This window comes from Chiloscyllium plagiosum, unplaced genomic scaffold, assembly GCF_037043375.1.
Source record: "Chiloscyllium plagiosum isolate Xiang-an unplaced genomic scaffold, Cpla_swu_hap1 HiC_scaffold_20, whole genome shotgun sequence".
Taxonomy (NCBI): Eukaryota; Metazoa; Chordata; class Chondrichthyes; order Orectolobiformes; family Hemiscylliidae; genus Chiloscyllium; species Chiloscyllium plagiosum.
The window spans coordinates 56166596-56184444 of NW_028270158.1; the positions used below are offsets into that span (position 1 = coordinate 56166596).

At 38.7% G+C, this 17849-nt stretch overlaps 1 protein-coding gene across 4 annotated transcripts in view; it reads right to left on the minus strand.

Annotated features, from left to right (window-relative positions):
* Positions 1-252: 252 nt before the first annotated feature.
* The window catches only part of traf7 (TNF receptor-associated factor 7), a 67110-nt gene continuing 49513 nt past the window's right edge, over positions 253-17849 (minus strand). For 3 of the 4 annotated variants that reach the window (XM_043711204.2, XM_087997971.1, XM_043711202.2), the window contains 12 exons: positions 15343-15560; positions 14336-14409; positions 12176-12224; positions 11824-11951; positions 10158-10240; positions 9421-9460; positions 9037-9153; positions 8644-8766; positions 7175-7294; positions 6954-7085; positions 4062-4181; positions 253-2622 (listed from right to left, as the gene is read on the minus strand). In XM_043711204.2, coding sequence (XP_043567139.1) covers positions 2608-2622; positions 4062-4181; positions 6954-7085; positions 7175-7294; positions 8644-8766; positions 9037-9153; positions 9421-9460; positions 10158-10240; positions 11824-11951; positions 12176-12224; positions 14336-14409; positions 15343-15560 — 1219 coding nt within the window. In that variant the 3' untranslated portion in view covers positions 253-2607. The remainder of the gene's footprint in view (positions 2623-4061; positions 4182-6953; positions 7086-7174; positions 7295-8643; positions 8767-9036; positions 9154-9420; positions 9461-10157; positions 10241-11823; positions 11952-12175; positions 12225-14335; positions 14410-15342; positions 15561-17849) is intronic. The other variant, XM_043711205.2, reaches the window with a different exon arrangement.

The window sequence follows — 17849 nt, forward strand, 5'->3', positions numbered from 1 at the left end:
CTTCCCTCACCTCACCCTAGTTCCAAACTTCCAGCTCAGCACTGTCCCCATGACTTGTCCGGACTTGTCCTACCTGCCTATCTCCTTTTCCACCTATCCACTCCACCCTCTCCTCCCTGACCTATCACCTTCATCCCCTCCCCCACTCACCTATTGTACTCTATGCTACTTTCTCCCCACCCCCACCCTCCTCTAGCTTATCTCTCCACGCTACAGGCTCACTGCCTTTATTCCTGATGAAGGGCTTTTGCCCGAAACGTCGATTTCGAAGCTCCTTGGATGCTGCCTGAACTGCTGTGCTTTCCCAGCACATTCAACATCCTGTCACATTTTGTTATTGAATATTGATTTCCATTCTGAATCTGAAAGCACATGATACTTATACTTTTATAAGTAACTCATTGAAATACATGATCTATTCAAATTCATACTATCTTCTTAGCTCATGGACTTTTACTCAGGCAAATCTATACACATCAACCTTATTCTAATTGAAATCTATCTTTCCAAAAGTCAATTGATTAGACTTACACTATACTATAGAGTAGCTAAACAAGTAGATTTGTTTAATAAGTTTTAGGACTGGGACCACTTATGAAAAGATGAAGATTTATATGGGTGTTGCTTTGCTGCATTAGATCCACATGAATGAGATGCTTATTAAATGTGGATTAATGTGCACTCAAACAGGTAAACAAAAAATTCTCTTGAGTTGTAACAAGAAACAACTTCGTACATAAATACATCATTCACATTGAATGCCATTTCCAGAGCACTTCCCAGTACTGGAAGTCACTACCTTATGGTCACTGCATAATATCTCCTCACCCAATCTTGCTAACCTTAGTAGCATGTGACTATGGGAGGGACACTTCCACGCCCTGCAACTAACTCTTCTCGGTGCCCTCTCAAGTAGGCAATTCAAAAGTTGACAACTGGTTATGTATGGGTGGGGGAACAGCACCAGTGACCCAGTTCATTTCCACTCTCAGTCGACTGCACGTATGGAGTTTGCACATTGTCCCAGTGTCTGCGAGAGTTTCCTCTGGGTGCTCCAGTTTCCTTCCACAGTCCAAGATGTGCAAGTTAAGTGGATTGGCTATGTTAAATTGCTCGTAGTGTCCAAGGATGTGCAGGCTAGTTGGATTAGCCAGGGTTACAGGGACGGTGTTGGTATGGGTGGAATTCTCTTCAGCAGGTTGTGCGGACACAATGGGCTGAATGGCTGGCTTTCACACGGTTGGGATTCTATGACCTGAAATCCATATGACTTTTAAAAATGATCATTGCATGACAGTCAAGAGTGGGAAGCCTGGATAATTTTGGGCTCTGCCTTGCTTAGCTAGAAGTCAGCTAGCACGGTGACTGCTTACCCAGCTAACCAGAAGCTAATCAGCAGGGACTGACGTAGAGAAAGTCTCAGATAATGGAGCTCAGTACCACATCATGTCGTCCATTAACTTGGTGAATCTTCAGAGAAGCCCTATGAAGGTATTTTAGGGAGTCAAATAATGGGAGCAGGAAGACTTTATACAGTTACAATTTTGAAAACAACGCAAAAGGAGCTTACATTTTCTTCAGAAGGTCCTGTACTTCTAGTCAGGTCTACTTAATCATTCTACAGTATTAAAATTCATATACTGCATGTTGAAGATCAATAAATGTACAACACTGATTGCAGTAAGCTTGTTCTGGAACAGTCTAGGTTTAAAGCCTTATTAATTCATTATTACAACAATTACACAGCGATTTTGTTTTATAAATCGCTATAAAACAAGTCAAAATTTAGCAGCAGTATATATTACTTTCAATGTGAAATTGTTCTTATGCCTCAGCCACAAGTACATTGGCAAAAGTAGAACTTTGGAATATGGAATTTGCCTTTGAGAGGAAATAGTGATGGAAAAATCGTACCTCATTACAGCTGTTTCATTACAATTCTTTTAAGGCAGCATTCAGAAGGTAAGAGGATCACAGCTTCAATAATCTGCCTACCTTATTATATTACAATTTATTCTTGTAGAAGTAAACACAGGTCAAATTAAGGTTAGCAAATGCATCAGTTGAATCACTTACTTCGCTGCGGCCCACAAAATTGTGCGTGTGCATGTGTGTGCGCTTGTCACTCTATCTAAATCAGCATCTCTAAAGTGATAGGCAGAGACTGCCAGTCTACTGGAAGGTAAGTCACCTCCAATGCTGTAGTGGAAAATTTGTAGCTGAAGCTCTGAAATGAACTACAGAAATTTCCCAGCAATTTTCACAAACACACACACATGCAAAATCTTCAACCCATAAAAAGTTTTCCAAAGCTATTCCACAGTGTGTATTTAAGCCTTCTGCTCTCCTACTGTCTCCAATCAATTAATTAAGAACACTGTTAACTTTATAAACTGACAATATCAGAGCATGATTTTCCCCATTGTAGTGCAATGGTTTTCACTATTGTAGAAAGCATGCCATATTGGTCAGTCTTGAAATCAGATAGCAATCTTAGAACAGATTGCACTGTGGCACCAAGTTGCAGTGGCATCACTTCCATTCCAAAATAAATCTAAAAGGTGAGCCACAGGAGAACGTTCCAAATATTTAATACAACCTCGTGTCCTAACAGGTCCAGACCTGGAAGGGAGGGAAAAGCAATGTAAGGGTTAGTCAAGCAAGAGTGATACAATAAGTTCCGCGCTCCCTTAACTAAATTTGGTTGACTTGTATTAAAATGGCCCAAACATTCAACAATAAAACAAGCTCCAGATGTTGTCTAAGTATTATATGCCCTAAAACAAGGACTTACAAGTCAAGTTTTGTGCAATATAGACATGCTCCAATAGACTGTGTATTGCAGCTCTAGTGCAACAGGTTATGATTTCATCAGGGCAAGTTCTCATACGGATATTCCCTACGCCCCAACCGTGCTCATGCAGAAAGGTAATAGATGTGAAGACCAAGAATTTAAAGCAGTGGCAGAGCCCTGGGGTCTGAAGATTAGTTCGTAAATCCTTCCATGGCTTTGATTCACTAAAAACCCTATCTTTTCTACACCCTCACTTACACAGAGTTACAGAGCCATACAGCACAGAAACAGACCCTTCGGTCCAACTTGACCATGCTGACCAGGTTTCCCAAATTAAACTAGTCCCATTTACCTGTGTTGGGCCCATAGCCCTCAAAATCCTTCCTATTCACGTACCGTTTAAGCACCTTTTAAATGTAACTACATCGACCACATCCTCTGGTAGTTCATTCCATACACGCACTACCCGTTGTGTGAAAAGGTTGCCTCTCAGGCACTTTTTAAATCTTTTCCCCCTCACCTCTAACCCTATCCTAGGGACATTTTCTATTCACCTTCTTAATGCCCTTCATGAGTTAGTAAACATCTGCAAGGTCAGCCCTTAACCATCTACACTCCAGGGAGAAAATGTCCCAGTCTATCTTTGTAACTCAAACCCTACAATGAAGACAGTCTGCCAAACACTTTCTTCACCACCCTGTCTGCCTGTGGTACCACTTTCAAGGAATGATGGAACTGAACTCCTTAGGTTTCTCTGTTGGACCATAATCTCCAGGACCCTATCACTAACTCTGTGAAACCTTGTACTTTTCTGGCTTGTCCATGTTTCAGCTTCTCTCTTCTGTCCAACATCTACTGAACAGTCTCAAGCTCGCTCATTCCTGCACTCCTGAACTCTCTTAAGCCTCCATCTCTCTTGACTTCATAAAAAAACTTTCCAATCAAGCATTTCTTTGGCTCTTCTCAGGTCAGACTGAATAATATCCCCTTTCCTATAGTATGAATCTTGGCGAATTGCTTCTGTTATTGCAAAGAAAATATAATGTAGCCATTTGACTCAAAATCTTAATTTTGTTCCTTCCCCCAAGAAGCTGCCTGATCTGCTGTGTTTCTCTTGCACCTTGTTCTTATTTTGCAATGTAGGGATCTTAAATGTCATATGGTCCTTACAGATATTGACAGATCTGTTGTATATTTTTTTTACATCGCTACGCCCAGTATTGACAGTTTGCTACATCCCTTTATAAGATAAACCGAAGCTGCTTACTTTAACTGTACTGTCCACAGCACCGGAGAAGAGTCGCCCTCTGGACACAGCAAGAGCAGTAACACTGCCTTGGTGACGGAGCAATGTCTGTGTACAGATCATGTTGTCCATACTCCAAACCTAGACCAAATTATAATTATGGATATGAGGAATGGAAACAGCACTATATTTTAAAGAATATAAAACACATTAACAACTTGAGATAGTACATGGATGTATTGAAGTTTAAAGACATGATGGCCCTTTGAGTGCACAGCAAGCGTGCAAAAGTTAAACTTTGCTTTTCCAAGTACTGTGCCTCTAATTTATCTTTAAGAATTATTGACATGCATTAAAACTATTTACAATCGATGTCAAAAACTTGGATGAAGGGACTGAATGGACTAATAAAATTTGCAGACAATAGATAGGAAAGCAAGTTGCGAAATGGATACAAAGAATCTGCAAAGGGATATAGGTGTGATAAGCAAGGAGATCAAAACAAAATTGACAAACTGCGGGTTAGAAAAATAACTAAAGGAAAATATTTAAATGGAGAGAGACTACAGGATAATGCAGTATAGGGGGAACTTGTATGAAACACAAAAGAGTTCAAGTTATGATTTTATTGAAAGACATAGGTTCTGAGGGGACGTGACAGGGTCAATGCTGTGGGAGCAGGAAGGAAAGAAATTTAGAACGAGGGAGAGAGCCAAGGAAAAGTCATTTCATAGAATCATACATTACTCTAGAGTCCCTTTGCCCATCGATTTTGCACCGCCAAATGAGAAACTCCTGACCTCTAAATTCACTGTGCCCCAGTTTATGGGCGGCACGGTGGCACAGTGGTTAGCACTGCTGCCTCACAGCGCCAGAGACCCGGGTTCAATTCCCACCTCAGGCAACTGTGTGGAGTTTGCACGTTCTCCCCGTGTCTGCATGGGTTTCCTCCGGGTGCTCCAGTTTCCTCCCACAGTCCAAAGATGTGCAGGTAAGGTGAATTGGCCATGCTAAATTGCCCGTAGTGTTAGGTAAGGGGTAAATGTAGGGGTATGGGTGGATTGCGCTTCGGCGGGGCGGTGTGGACTTGTTGGGCCGAAGGGCCTTTTTCTACACAAAGTAATCTAATCTAATCTAATCCCATTTATCAGCACTTGGTCCAAAGCCTTGGATGTTATGACATGCCAAGTGCTCATCCAGGTACTTTTTAAAGGATGTGAGGCAATTCGCTTCTATAACCTGCCCAGGCAGCATATTCCAAACTGTCACCACTATCTGGATGAATCAGCTTTTCCTCGTATCCCCCCCAAACCTCCTGCCCCTCACCGTGCCCTCGTAACTGACCCTTCAACTAAGGGGAATAGTTGCTCCTTATCCATTCTGTTCAAGCCCTTCCTAATCTTGTACTCAAAATGTTAATTGAAACTCTGTAGATGAGTCAAAGGTTATGGGGAACAGGCAGGAGAATGGAGGCCAAACTCAGCCCAGCCATGATCTTGTTTATTCTGCACACTTTGCGGGACCATCCCCTTTGCTCTTGCTCTCATTTCCTGTGTTTTATTTTCAGAGACAATTTCACAGAATAACAGATGTGATTGGAACATCCATTTAATTTAAAATATTTATCTGTACAAGAAACTTTTATTCTGGGAAATAACAGGATTAATTTGTACAACATTACAAGGCACTTCTTCTACCAGTGATAAAATAACGACATTACTTTAATCACTTTTTCTTTATCCTTGGTGAGGAAAGCATCAACTATCAATTTGGCACAGTTACATTTCAGATTAGTACAACAGAACCCTTACTTTAGCCCTAAAATATCTGTGGAACTATTTAAAGGTCTGCATCAGACTGCAGCTGACTCAATCTCTGTCTAAAGGCCTGATTAGTGCTTTTCTTTGTTTGATTTGCTCTGTATGCATCTAAACAACAGGGAAGGCACTAGGATTGTTGCATAATTAAAGATTTCATGGGATACCAAGCCCCAAAAGGAAAGCATTGAAACCTAGAATCTTTACGAATTTAGTCTGACAGAACACAATAGCTATCCAAACAAGGCACATTGCATTAGGGGGAATACAATAATGGGATCGTATAGAGACCGTCATAGGAAAATAAATCTAACTGCAGCTAGCACTGACATTACGGCAATGCAAACATATTCTCCCACATCAATAGGCAGCCATTCGGATGGTGTTGCTTCATGTGTTTGAGTTGCTGTAAATGGTGCAAATGTTACATGCAAGTATATTTTGCACAACTACATGATGGTAAGGGCGGCACGATGGCAGAGTGGTTAGCACTGCTGCCTCACAGCACCAGGTTCAATTCCCGCCTCAGGCAACTGTCTGTGTGGAGTTAGCACGTTCTCCCCGTGCCTGTGTGGGTTTCCTCCGGGTGCTCCGGTTTCCTCCCACAATCCAAAAGTGTGCAGGTTAGGTGAATTGGCTGTGCTAAATTGCCCGTAGTGTTAGGTGAAGGGGTAAATGTAAGGGAATGGATCTGGGTGGTTTGTGCTTCGGCGGGTCGGTGTGGACTTGTTGGGCCGAAGGGCCTGTTTCCACACTGAAAGTAATCTAATCTAAATTAAAACCAAAAAGAGTTGGAGATGCTGTAAATCAGAAACAGAACAGAAATTGCTGGAAAAGCTTAGTAGGTCCAGCAACATCTGGGAAGAGAAATCAGAGTTAATATCTCAGTGACCCTTGCTAAGAACAGTTCTTCCTCAGGACCCAAAACACTTGCTCTGAATTCTCTCCACACTTGCTGTCAGACCTGCGGAGCTTTTCCAGCAATTTCTGGTCTTGTTCATGATGACACATGTAGGAAGGATATTGGCACTGGGTTTTCAGGAATTGGATCTGCTTGCCTGAATTACTTACAGTTTCACATGAAACCATAACTTACCCTAAGTGATCGATCATAGGATGCACTGAAGACCTTGGTCTGGTCTGGTGTTGAAATTACAGCCAACGCATACACTGTGCCTACATGGCCAGTCAGCGTTCGAACCTGTTCTTTTGATTCTATATCCCATACCTGTGAAGAAAATCATTGTCATACTTGGTCAACTAAATCCTTTGAAGTACAGAGTCATAAAGTTAATCTTTCAAAAGAATAATACTTACATGGATAAGATTTTCATAGGTTCCACACACAATGTGGTGGTTAGTAACTGCGATGGAGTATACACTACCACCAGAAGTCTGCAGTACATGCACACACTCTAGAGTCCTTATGTCCCAGATCTAAAAATGAAATTCAGAGGCACTTTATAGTTCAGAGTAAAAGGTGGCTATCAATACTGTTAAAAAACCTTCATCAAGAAAAAGATGCATAAGTGCATGTAAATGATGCAAATTATCATTGTAAGCAGAATAATGTAAAATATGAGAAAAAGACAAGGACCCTATAGCACTGAAGTTAGCAACATATCAAATCTCTGCAACACTATAATTAATGATGGTATGTTTCTCAAAAGAATGAAATATCTGATCTACTTTGACCTTTAATGTATTTGACAATCCAATGGACACAAAGCACTCAGTCTGCAAGCAAGTATAGAACTCAATACTTCTCATTATAATTCATTAATGCTCAAAGATTAAATATGATTAAATGGCGTATACACACTTCGGGTTAACCCACTAAGCAAATTTAGATTTTTTTTAGCATCATTGGCAAGTAATTTCTGTAGCTATATAATATGATTATGAAATGATAACTCAGTAAACATTACAACAATAGTGCATAGATGAGACCTTAACTTGAGTTTTTAAGATCTGCTTGTAAATACGAATGGGTTGAGGCCTTTTAAATAGTAATTTTCATGAAGTGGATCCTCATCATCACAAATCATACTAGTGGAAAAACTGAACAGTACTGCATCCGTTAAGATTTATCGAATTGTTACCATAGATACTGGTGTTTTATTTTAACTTCTTAGCATGACATTCAGCACTGGTTATTTGCAAAGAATGCTGCAAAAAGAATCTTGGAACAGCATTCTGTGTACAGATATTTCCCATGAAAAATACAGTTGCAGAGCTTATATTTCAGATTTAATCAGCTTTTAAGAGTTGATGTTAATTTCTGACTTATAAAGGTTAAATGCAATGATTGCTACAAAGTCCACACATACTGCAATTTCAACTTTGCCTCCATATTCCTTCCAAAGAATAAAAGCCCGAGTATTTTGATTCTAATATTGATATAAAATACAAAGCCATCTGATAGCCAGTTAAAAAATTAGATTTTCAACCACTAAGGAAGTTTGCAGCTCTGTAAACAGTAGAAGGGAAAATACGAATATGGTCCAATATTAGCCCTAGAAGGGGTTAACGTATTAACTACAAGAGATTTCAAGGCATTTAAATGCCTATTATCTAGTCAAAGTACCAATATTAAAAAAAGCTATATATTAGATTAGTAGCTGCCATACTATAAAGCTTACTCATCATTCAAAAAGCATTACTGAAAATGTTATTCTCACAATTTGCAGAGCAGTTATTTAATACATAGAACCATTAACCTTGTGAATGGAACACAAAATATGAAAAATGTACTATGTGTAAAGATAAAGGGACTTGAAAGCAACCTTGATAGTCTGGTAGGATCCACTGTAAAGATGGTTTTGAGAGGCCACCAGCGCACGCACCCAATGATTCAAACCGGTGAGTTCTTTCTTCAGATTTAGATCTGTTCCCACAATATCCCAGACCTTAAGAAGAAATTACATGAAAATAACTTAATAAAATGGAAAACCTCCTAGATAGTTAATATCTTAAAAACGTGCAGTGCCCATTTTTGCATTGGTATGTATTATTGGTAAGACAATTGTCCAGTCTTTCACAAAATGTGGGATTCAAACAAATGACCAAAAAGGTAACTCGTTATGCTTTATACAAGCCAGTGTGCAGGACAAATATTTTACATTACAAACGTACAAGCATTGAGGTCACTGCGTGGGATCTTTCAATTGATTAAATACCTTAATAGCTTTGAGTGAGCCACTGAAGAGCATATTGTGAGACGATACCAAAGTGCAAACTGGATTGTCATGTGCTCTGATGGTATTGACTTTTTGCAAAGCTGGAATATCCCAAACCTGGAGAGGAAACGATTCAAAAGGAGAAATTCATCAACAACTCCAACAATAAGCAGTTTTACAAGGGGCCAGCCACAGGGAGGGAGAAGGATGGAGAGCACACACTGATACACGTGCACAGAAACAAAATGTAATAAATATCCCATAACAACTTTCCAAAAACTTATTTGTAAAGTAATATAGTTGTGAAATTGCAATTTTAACTAATTCAAATACAAGTCATTAGAGATTTTTAAGTTCCTTACATATTGCAATTGGCAGACTTACAATTATTGTGCAATCTGCAGAGCCACTGTATAACTTGTTCCTGTAAATGAAAATTCAAAATTAATTTTGAGTGCACATTTTAATTAAATTTATACTTAGAAAGCCACATGTTATAAATGCCTGAAGAACAAATAGCTTTCATATGGCACCTTTAAACAGAGCAACACTTCCCATCACACTTCACTGAACTGTTTTGCAACAAAATTTTACTTGAAGCCCATGTAGATCAATGAGCACAGCAGTGATTAGCAAAGAGGACATTAGGACACCAAGGATAAAGTTTTGGTTGAACAGGTTTATGAAAGGTGCAAGATGGGTTCCAGCTAGGACAAGTGTTGAGTTAACAGAAGTTTGGAAGTAGTATTTGAGTTACTGACAAGCTGAGACAGGGGTAATTAGTTTCAATTTTCCCAAATCTTAACTGAAGGGAATTTCTGCTCATCATATATTGAGCAAATATTGAGCAAACAGCATGATAAACCAGAGGCAAAGAAGCAGTCCACAGAAACGGTGCTAAGGCCACAGCATTAGTTCCCCATGTCTACTATGTTTTTGGATGATGTCAATGAGGGACATGAGAAGTAGGTGATGCTTGGAGATCAATACTGTGGAAGCAATAATGTGCAAAAGGGTAAGATAAACAACTGACTGTTTGGCTGCAAAAAGGAACAGGAGCCAAGTAAGGATAGCTTTAGTTTTCAAACGGATTAGTGTAAACTTTGTGCAACATTACATACCCTTGAATGCACAGAGCCAAAACTATACCATCGTGTCCTTCCAGAGTCTTCTGACATTTGTATGTAGTACATGTATCCCATACCTAAAATGGATGTCAAAGATCCATACTTAACCTTTAATAATGGAATAGAAACTCTATTTTGTCTGTATAAATGACAATTTAATTCTTCCAACTCAACAACCATTAAAAACAACCAGGAATAACATTTGCTTTGTAGTATTAACATATGAATGCTTAACATGCACATACAAACTTCTTTGACTGCTGATTTAACAAAACATTTAAATACTTAATTTCATCTGATGAAATACTTTCTCAGTTATTTTAAAAGTCATTTCTAAAATTGCTAAACATCTGTGAACCAACTTGGAAGACATCTTCATTAAATTGTCTTACAGCATCACTTTGCCTCATTATTGAATGTTTAATGCAAAGCCGATATGGTTAAGAAAGAGCTGATATTTTTATAAAATTATTTTTAATAGCATGCAAAACTGCAAATGTTCTCAAGTGCACAGTTTTTGGTATACTTTTTTTAAAGGAGTTTGATGGTATGTATGAAGGAAACCTTTCAAAGTTATAGAAGTTAGAATTCACTGTGCACGATAGAGCATGCACAAAAAGGCTCAAAAGGAGGAAGCCAATAATTTAGTGACAATGTAAACAGATGACAACTTATACTTTTACAATATGTTCAATATAGATTAGATTAGATTACAGTGTGGAAACAGGCCCTTCGGCCCAACAAGTCCACACCGACCCGCCGAAGCGAAACCCACCCCATACCCCTACATTTACCCCTTACCTAACACTACGGGCAATTTAGCATGGCCAATTCACCTGACCCTGCACATCTTTGGACTGTGGGAGGAAACCGGAGCACCCGGAGGAAACCCACGCAGACACGGGGAGAACGTGCAAACTCCACACAGTCAGTCGCCTGAGACGGGAATTGAACCCGGGTCTCTGGCGCTGTGAGGCAGCAGTGCTAACCACTGTGCCACCGTGCCACCCACAAACTGTCCCAAATTCCTTCACAGACATTGAACAATAATTAAAGTGACAAAGCATAGTTTGGGGGAAGGAGTGGATGGGGGGTCTTGCAAATCACTTTAATTTGTAAAAGTAATGAGTCAATAAGGGAAAGTATTGAGCTGATCCTAACAATGCTGCAGATGTCCTGATAATACATGGACTACAGTAATTCAGGGCAGTACATTCCAAACCCTCAATCGCTATCACCTAGAAAGAGAAGGGGAGGCATACAAGAATGCCATGACCTGCAAGTTCCCTTCAAGACACACACTACCCAGAGTTGGAACTATATTGCTGTTCCTTCTCTGGTCGCTGAGTAAAAGCTATGGAAGCCCTTTCCTAATAGCGCCGAAGGTAACCCAAGGACAGAAGTTCAAGAAGGCAGCTCATTACCATCTTCAATGGCAAATAGGGATGAAATAAATGCTAGAGTTGCGAATGAGGACTATATTTCATGAACAGATAAGTTAAAAGAAATGATATATACAGAGTTTAGAAAAAAAAGAGTTTCCCAAATAGTAGGTGGAGTTTGAGGAAGGATTTACAACAGTTATAATTTTTGATTTTCTTGAGGTGCTTTGTGGAGAGACAATAAGTACCCAGCTTCTAACAAATGTTCAAAAGCATACCTTGATAGTTTTATCTGAAGAGCCACTGAAGAGCAGATCGCCAGTAGAGTGGACACATAAACACCAAACTGGACCCTGATGGCCCACAAAGGTACCCTTACACTTAAATATTTGCTGAGGGTCATAAGCTGTAAACAGAATGAAAGAACATCAGCATCTGGGCTATAAGGAGCCAGAAGGTTTATACAATATTATTTATCAAAAACCATTATTATGATACATTTTATGGAGGAAATTAACAGACTTACCCTATAGATCCATTTTACATTACTCAACATTCACAAAGTATATAGGAATTATGCTTGTAACTGTGTACATTTTGAAAGCAAGCATTGTTTAAAAAAGTACTTACAGCCCAGGATTCCCATGTTTAACCTGGCATTGATGTGTGAAAGCTCATCCTGTAATAAAAGGAGATTCACATTACTATCAAACTACATATTAGCATATTATGGTGACATTATATTAGGACAGCGAGGTTTATACATTGAAAAAATTCTCTCTACATTTGTCTTATACATTTCAAAACCATACTGAAGGAGAAAGTGAGGTCTGCAGATGCTGGAGATCAGAGCTGGAAATGTGTTGCTGGAAAAGCGCAGCAGGTCAGGCAGCATCCAGGGAACAGGAGAATCGACGTTTCGGGCATAAGCCCTTCTTCAGTCCTTTCCTGAAGGGCTTATGCCCAAAACGTCAATTCTCCTGTTCCCTGGATGCTGCCTGACCTGCTGCGCTTTTCCAGCAACACATTTCCAAAACCATACTGAAGTCATACTAATATTTTGAATTGATTTTTTAAAATGACTGTGTCATCTGGAAAGCATCCTCAAGATTTTGTTTTTTTTTTGTTTCAGATTATAGACAATGACCAAAGACAATCTGATCAGAAGACAAATCAAAAAAGCATTAGGATATTGGAAATTATAAACAAAGGTTACATTCCACCACAGGTAAAGTTAGGGATAATCCATAGCCTATTGGTATTAATGCTAGACTATTAATCCAGAGATCCACGTAATGTTCAGGGAACCTGGCCTCAAATCCTGCCATGGAAGATGGTGGAATTTGGACTCAATAATAATCTGGAAATAAGAGGCTAATAATGGCCATGAACCCATTGATGATTACCAGAAAAAACTCACTGGCTCACATTTGCTAATACCCTTTAGGGAAGGAAATCTGCCATCATTACCTGGTCTGGCCTACATGTGATTCCAAACCCACAGCAATGTGATTTGATTCTTAACCCCTTTCTGGGCAATAAATGCCACATGCCCTGAATTAATTTTACAAAAAAGGTATTTACAACATCTGTATTCTGTTTTGAAATACAAATGACGGAATGGAATCAATAACAAATGCTTTCAAAGACAAATGGTTCTATTTTATTGCATTGTATTGATACTCTGCAGTGATTACTATATTGCATTTACATACCACAGTATGTAAATTAAGCTTTCGTATAAACGAGATGACCTGTCTATTTATAGAACCGACGTCAAAGAAGCCAGTTCAAAGCTATGCTTTGGGAGTATGCAAAAGACTGGTATCATCAATCAACAACACTGAGGAGGCCTACTCTTAAAGGATTCATATTAGTTATGCAACAGTATAAGAACTGGGAGAAGGAAATTAAATCCTTTGACCCTGCTGCACCATCTAACAGGATTATGGCCGATCTCATTTTTGCCTCAATTCTACTTTCCTGTATGCTCCCCTTAAGTCTTTAAGCTCTCACTAACTAAAAATCTGTCTATCTTCTCCTTACATTTACTCGGTGTCCTGTATCCACTGCACTCTAGGATGGTGAATTCCAAAGATTCACAATCTTTCAAGAGAAAATTATAAAAAATTCAAATTGCTTTGTTTTTAAAGCACAACATTTACTTATGATACATAATGTACTCACAATTACACGTACATACTTTGAGGGTACAGATTTTCGTTTGTGCTGTTTAATGACAATTTTCTCCAATGTTGCCCTTCTATAAAATTTTAAGTTACAGAAATATCTTACAGTAACTGCCATTATAAGCTGAACTGCTTATTTCAGGGCTATAAGAACACCAATGCTTAAAGAGTTGTCCTGAAAATCCGGGACAACAGATTTAATGGTTAAATTTAAAAAATCCAATTCGCAAAAACCAAATTGTGGAATGAAGCTTTGTGCCACATTTAGCTGAATAGACAATTTTAGGAAATAGGAACTGAACACACACTGTCCTGTTTTACATCTTTCCATGTTTTGCAACAATACACTAAATGCGTTTTTGAACTCTATTGCTGTGTACAGCTGCCAGCAATCTCAACACTATCAGGATGTGCCATCTGTACACTCTGCAGAAAACAAACATCCTCATTTCCCAGAAGTGTGGATTGTCTGACATAGGCAAGTAAACTCAAGAACTGCAGGCACAGTAAACAGAACCAGCATTTTGAGTTTGAGTCATAAAACAGTATTTCGAACCTCAGCTACAACTTGATATCAAGAAACAAACTTCATGGATCTTACACTTAGCATTGATGCGTCTCTTCGGAACTCCATTAGATCCTCACTGAGTTTACTTTGGTTCTCATCCAAAACATCTGAAACACCAGATCATCTTCATGTGAATTCCCAGTCCACAATAAATAACATATTCACCAGTCCATTATAATTACAAACCTCATGTTGCAATGAACTGGCTACATCACTAAGACATCAGTTAACACTTGCAGTGCCAAAAGGGTACGGCAATGTCCATATGCATTATTTTGTTTCCAACAGTTGCCTTCTCAAGTTACTGACACAATGAATAGGTTTAATAACAAAGCTTTGACAGCTTATTTTCTAAAAATTACAGAACACCAATAACTTTGTCAAGATTCCAACCTGAATAAGAAGCCACTTGATACAGTTTTGATTTCTTCTCTTAAGGAACATGCCTTAATGAAACTGCGATATCAAAAGCACTGTGACCTTTGTGGCCAATAGCATCATACATTCTTAATGGCAGGACGAATGCAAGTAATCCAGCAAATCACCTCATGCCAATGAGCTAACATACTGTGCCATCACAAAAAAACAATTAAGTTTAACATGAATAAGTTGCTTTACTGCTATTCTTTTTTCCTTCTCTCAGTTAAGAATTTTGTGCTGGCTTTCAATCATTTTCAGTTGCCTCTTTCCTTGAAAGACAGAACAGATAAATGATATTGTCCTATGTTGTTTAAAAATTTAAAGTCTGCTGGGAAAGGTCTATCTGGAGCTAGAAACAATCAATCAGTCAGTCTGACTTGGCACATTAATGAATGTTAGCTGTTAGAAAATTAACAAAAATACTCAACAGTTATAACCTGGAAACAAGACTGGAGCATTTTGGAACTGAAACAATACTGCATCTTAAAGAATTAAACATACAGACTGATTTTTAGCATCATTATGACTCAAAAGTTTACCGTCATTCTCTGCTAACAGTAATAAATGTAAACCATTCTTGGGTTTTGAGTTATGAGAATCTCCTGGTAAGTTTTATTTACCAAACTTTAGCTCCAGTGATTTCTCCAACTGGTCAAGTTTCTCAGAGAGTTTCCCAAGCATTGACCGAAGGAAGGCAATCTCTTGGTCTTTTTGAGCCAGGCCTACTTGCATCTCATGAAAGCGGTCATCAGTTTGCTGCAGGAACTCCTTAATACCTTCAAACTTGCACACCTCCAGGTGGGCTTCATAGGTGTCCTGATTTCCAACAAACGTGCATCTGATTCAGGAGTGGGTAGAAAGGCAAAAATGTAATGAGCAAATCAATTATAAACCAACAATTTATTGGCTTCTACCTATTGCATTTGCAGGATGTGATATTGCCATTTTCTTAGTTCCTACCGAATTAAGAACATTTCTTATGAATGCATAAAGGAAAAGATTGGCCCTGTGGAAGTCATAATTTAATATTAACAAACTGCATTATGGCTCCTGTTGCATTTAATGTAATGCTCAACTCCTGAATGGCTTAAATAAATACAGGTATTTGCATAATGGCACAACTTAGACCGAAAGCTCAATTAAGCTTATGATAGTTATAATTGGTTTGGTGAAAAGTAATGTTAGATAAACAAAATTACAGCAGCACTGAATCAGGGATCAAAGAATTTTAACATTGGCAAATGAAACAGGAGTCAAGTATTCTGTTTCGTTCTGCTGTTTCTTTCCAGAAAGAAACGAGCCAAAATGAGGAAGTGCAAGCACAAAAAGGGGGAAAAAGTTGAGACAGCAACAGAAGGAAGTGAAATAAGGCATCTTACCACATTTCTAGGAAATATCTCAAAACAATTAATTATCTAGAAATCAAGTTGGAGTTTTTTTGTACAAAGCACGCACCCACAAACAACAAATGTGACAAAGGCAAGTTAATTAACTTTGGGTAGTGCTTCTTTAAAGGAGTAATGCTGACTAGAACACAAGGAGAGCTTCCTTTTCTTCACATAAGGTTTGCTTATGGCCTGGGAAAATTCACTGGGTGGAGTTTTGGGTTTGCAATGATCGGAGACAGGGGTACTTCATTCCTGACTGACAAAAGTTTAAAAAAAAGGATTTCTCAAGATGATTGGGTTCACCTCGAATATGCTGTAAAGTATCAACTGCTCGTTTACATATATATTAATACTCTATTCGTAAATGAGAATTCTGAAACTTTCTTTGTAAAGGCAGGATTAAAGCCAATTAAACAATTTCACAGTAAGAAATGAATGACAGTGCATAGTCTGCACCGAAAATCATCTTATAGGTTATTCATACTAGCATAATTGTCATTCTTTACAAAAAGAAAATAATTTTATTGTCCTTCAGCTTTTTGCTGTTTGATGAGTTGATTTACTTCATTTCCCAGAATTAAATTGAGCAATATTTCTTCCTTTGTTGGAATAAAACCAGAAATATCAAGAATGTGGTCCTGAATGCAGTCCAGGCATCATTTCCTTGTTTAACTATGTGCACCACCTTTGTTTCAGTCTACTTTGGGCTACTGGAAGTTACTCAGTTATTATTACATCATAATTGCTGCAAATCTCTGAACTATCTGCAGATTTTCTGATCTATACATTCCTTGATTTAACAAGCTCCAGCTCACAAAACAAGTGATGGCTTGATGGTTGACTGATGGATGCAATACTGATTGTAGTTTACATGCAGTGTGTGAGAAACTTTTATTCAAACGATGAAATCAAGAAATAAAAATAGCTTGGTGCTCTGTTCACTTGCAATTTATCTGGTAATATACAGACATGTAATTCACTATATTCAACTTATGTCTAGTAGTTAGTCACAGAGGCCTATAGCATCGAGAAAGCCCCCCAACCATAGAGTCTGTGCTCGTCAAAAACAACTATTTATCTATTCTGATCCCATATTCCAGCAATTGGCCTGTAGCTTTGCATTCCAAGGCATCACAAGTGCACATCTAAATACTTTTTAAAATGAAGATTTCTGTCTCTAACAGCCTTACGGGCAGGGAGTTCCAGATTCCCATCACACTCTGGGTGAAAGATATTTCTTCATATCTCCTCTAAACCTTCTGCCCCTTACCTTGAATCTACAGTCTCTGGTCACTGATCTGTCCACAAGGGGAAAAGTTTTCTCCTGTCAACTTGTCTAGCCCCCTTATAAATTCTATTCATTTCAATCAATTCCCCCTTCAATCTCCCGTGATTAAAGGAAAACAACCCCAAACTAACGAATCCCTCTTCCTTAGAGCATCGAGCCCAGCAACATCTTGGTAAATCTCCTCTGCACCTTCTCCAGTGCAATCACATCTCTCCCACAGTACGGATTACAAAACTGTATACTATATTCTAGTTGTGGCCTAACCAACTTTTTGTACAGTTTCAGCATAACCTCCTTGCCCTTAAACTCTGACTCAGCTAATAAAAGGTAGTATCTCATATGCCTTCTTAACTACTTTATCTGCCCGTTCTGCTATCTTAAGGGGCTGGTGGATTTGCACAGCACACCACTCTGTTTCTCAGTGCTTCCAAGGGTCCTACTGCTCATCATG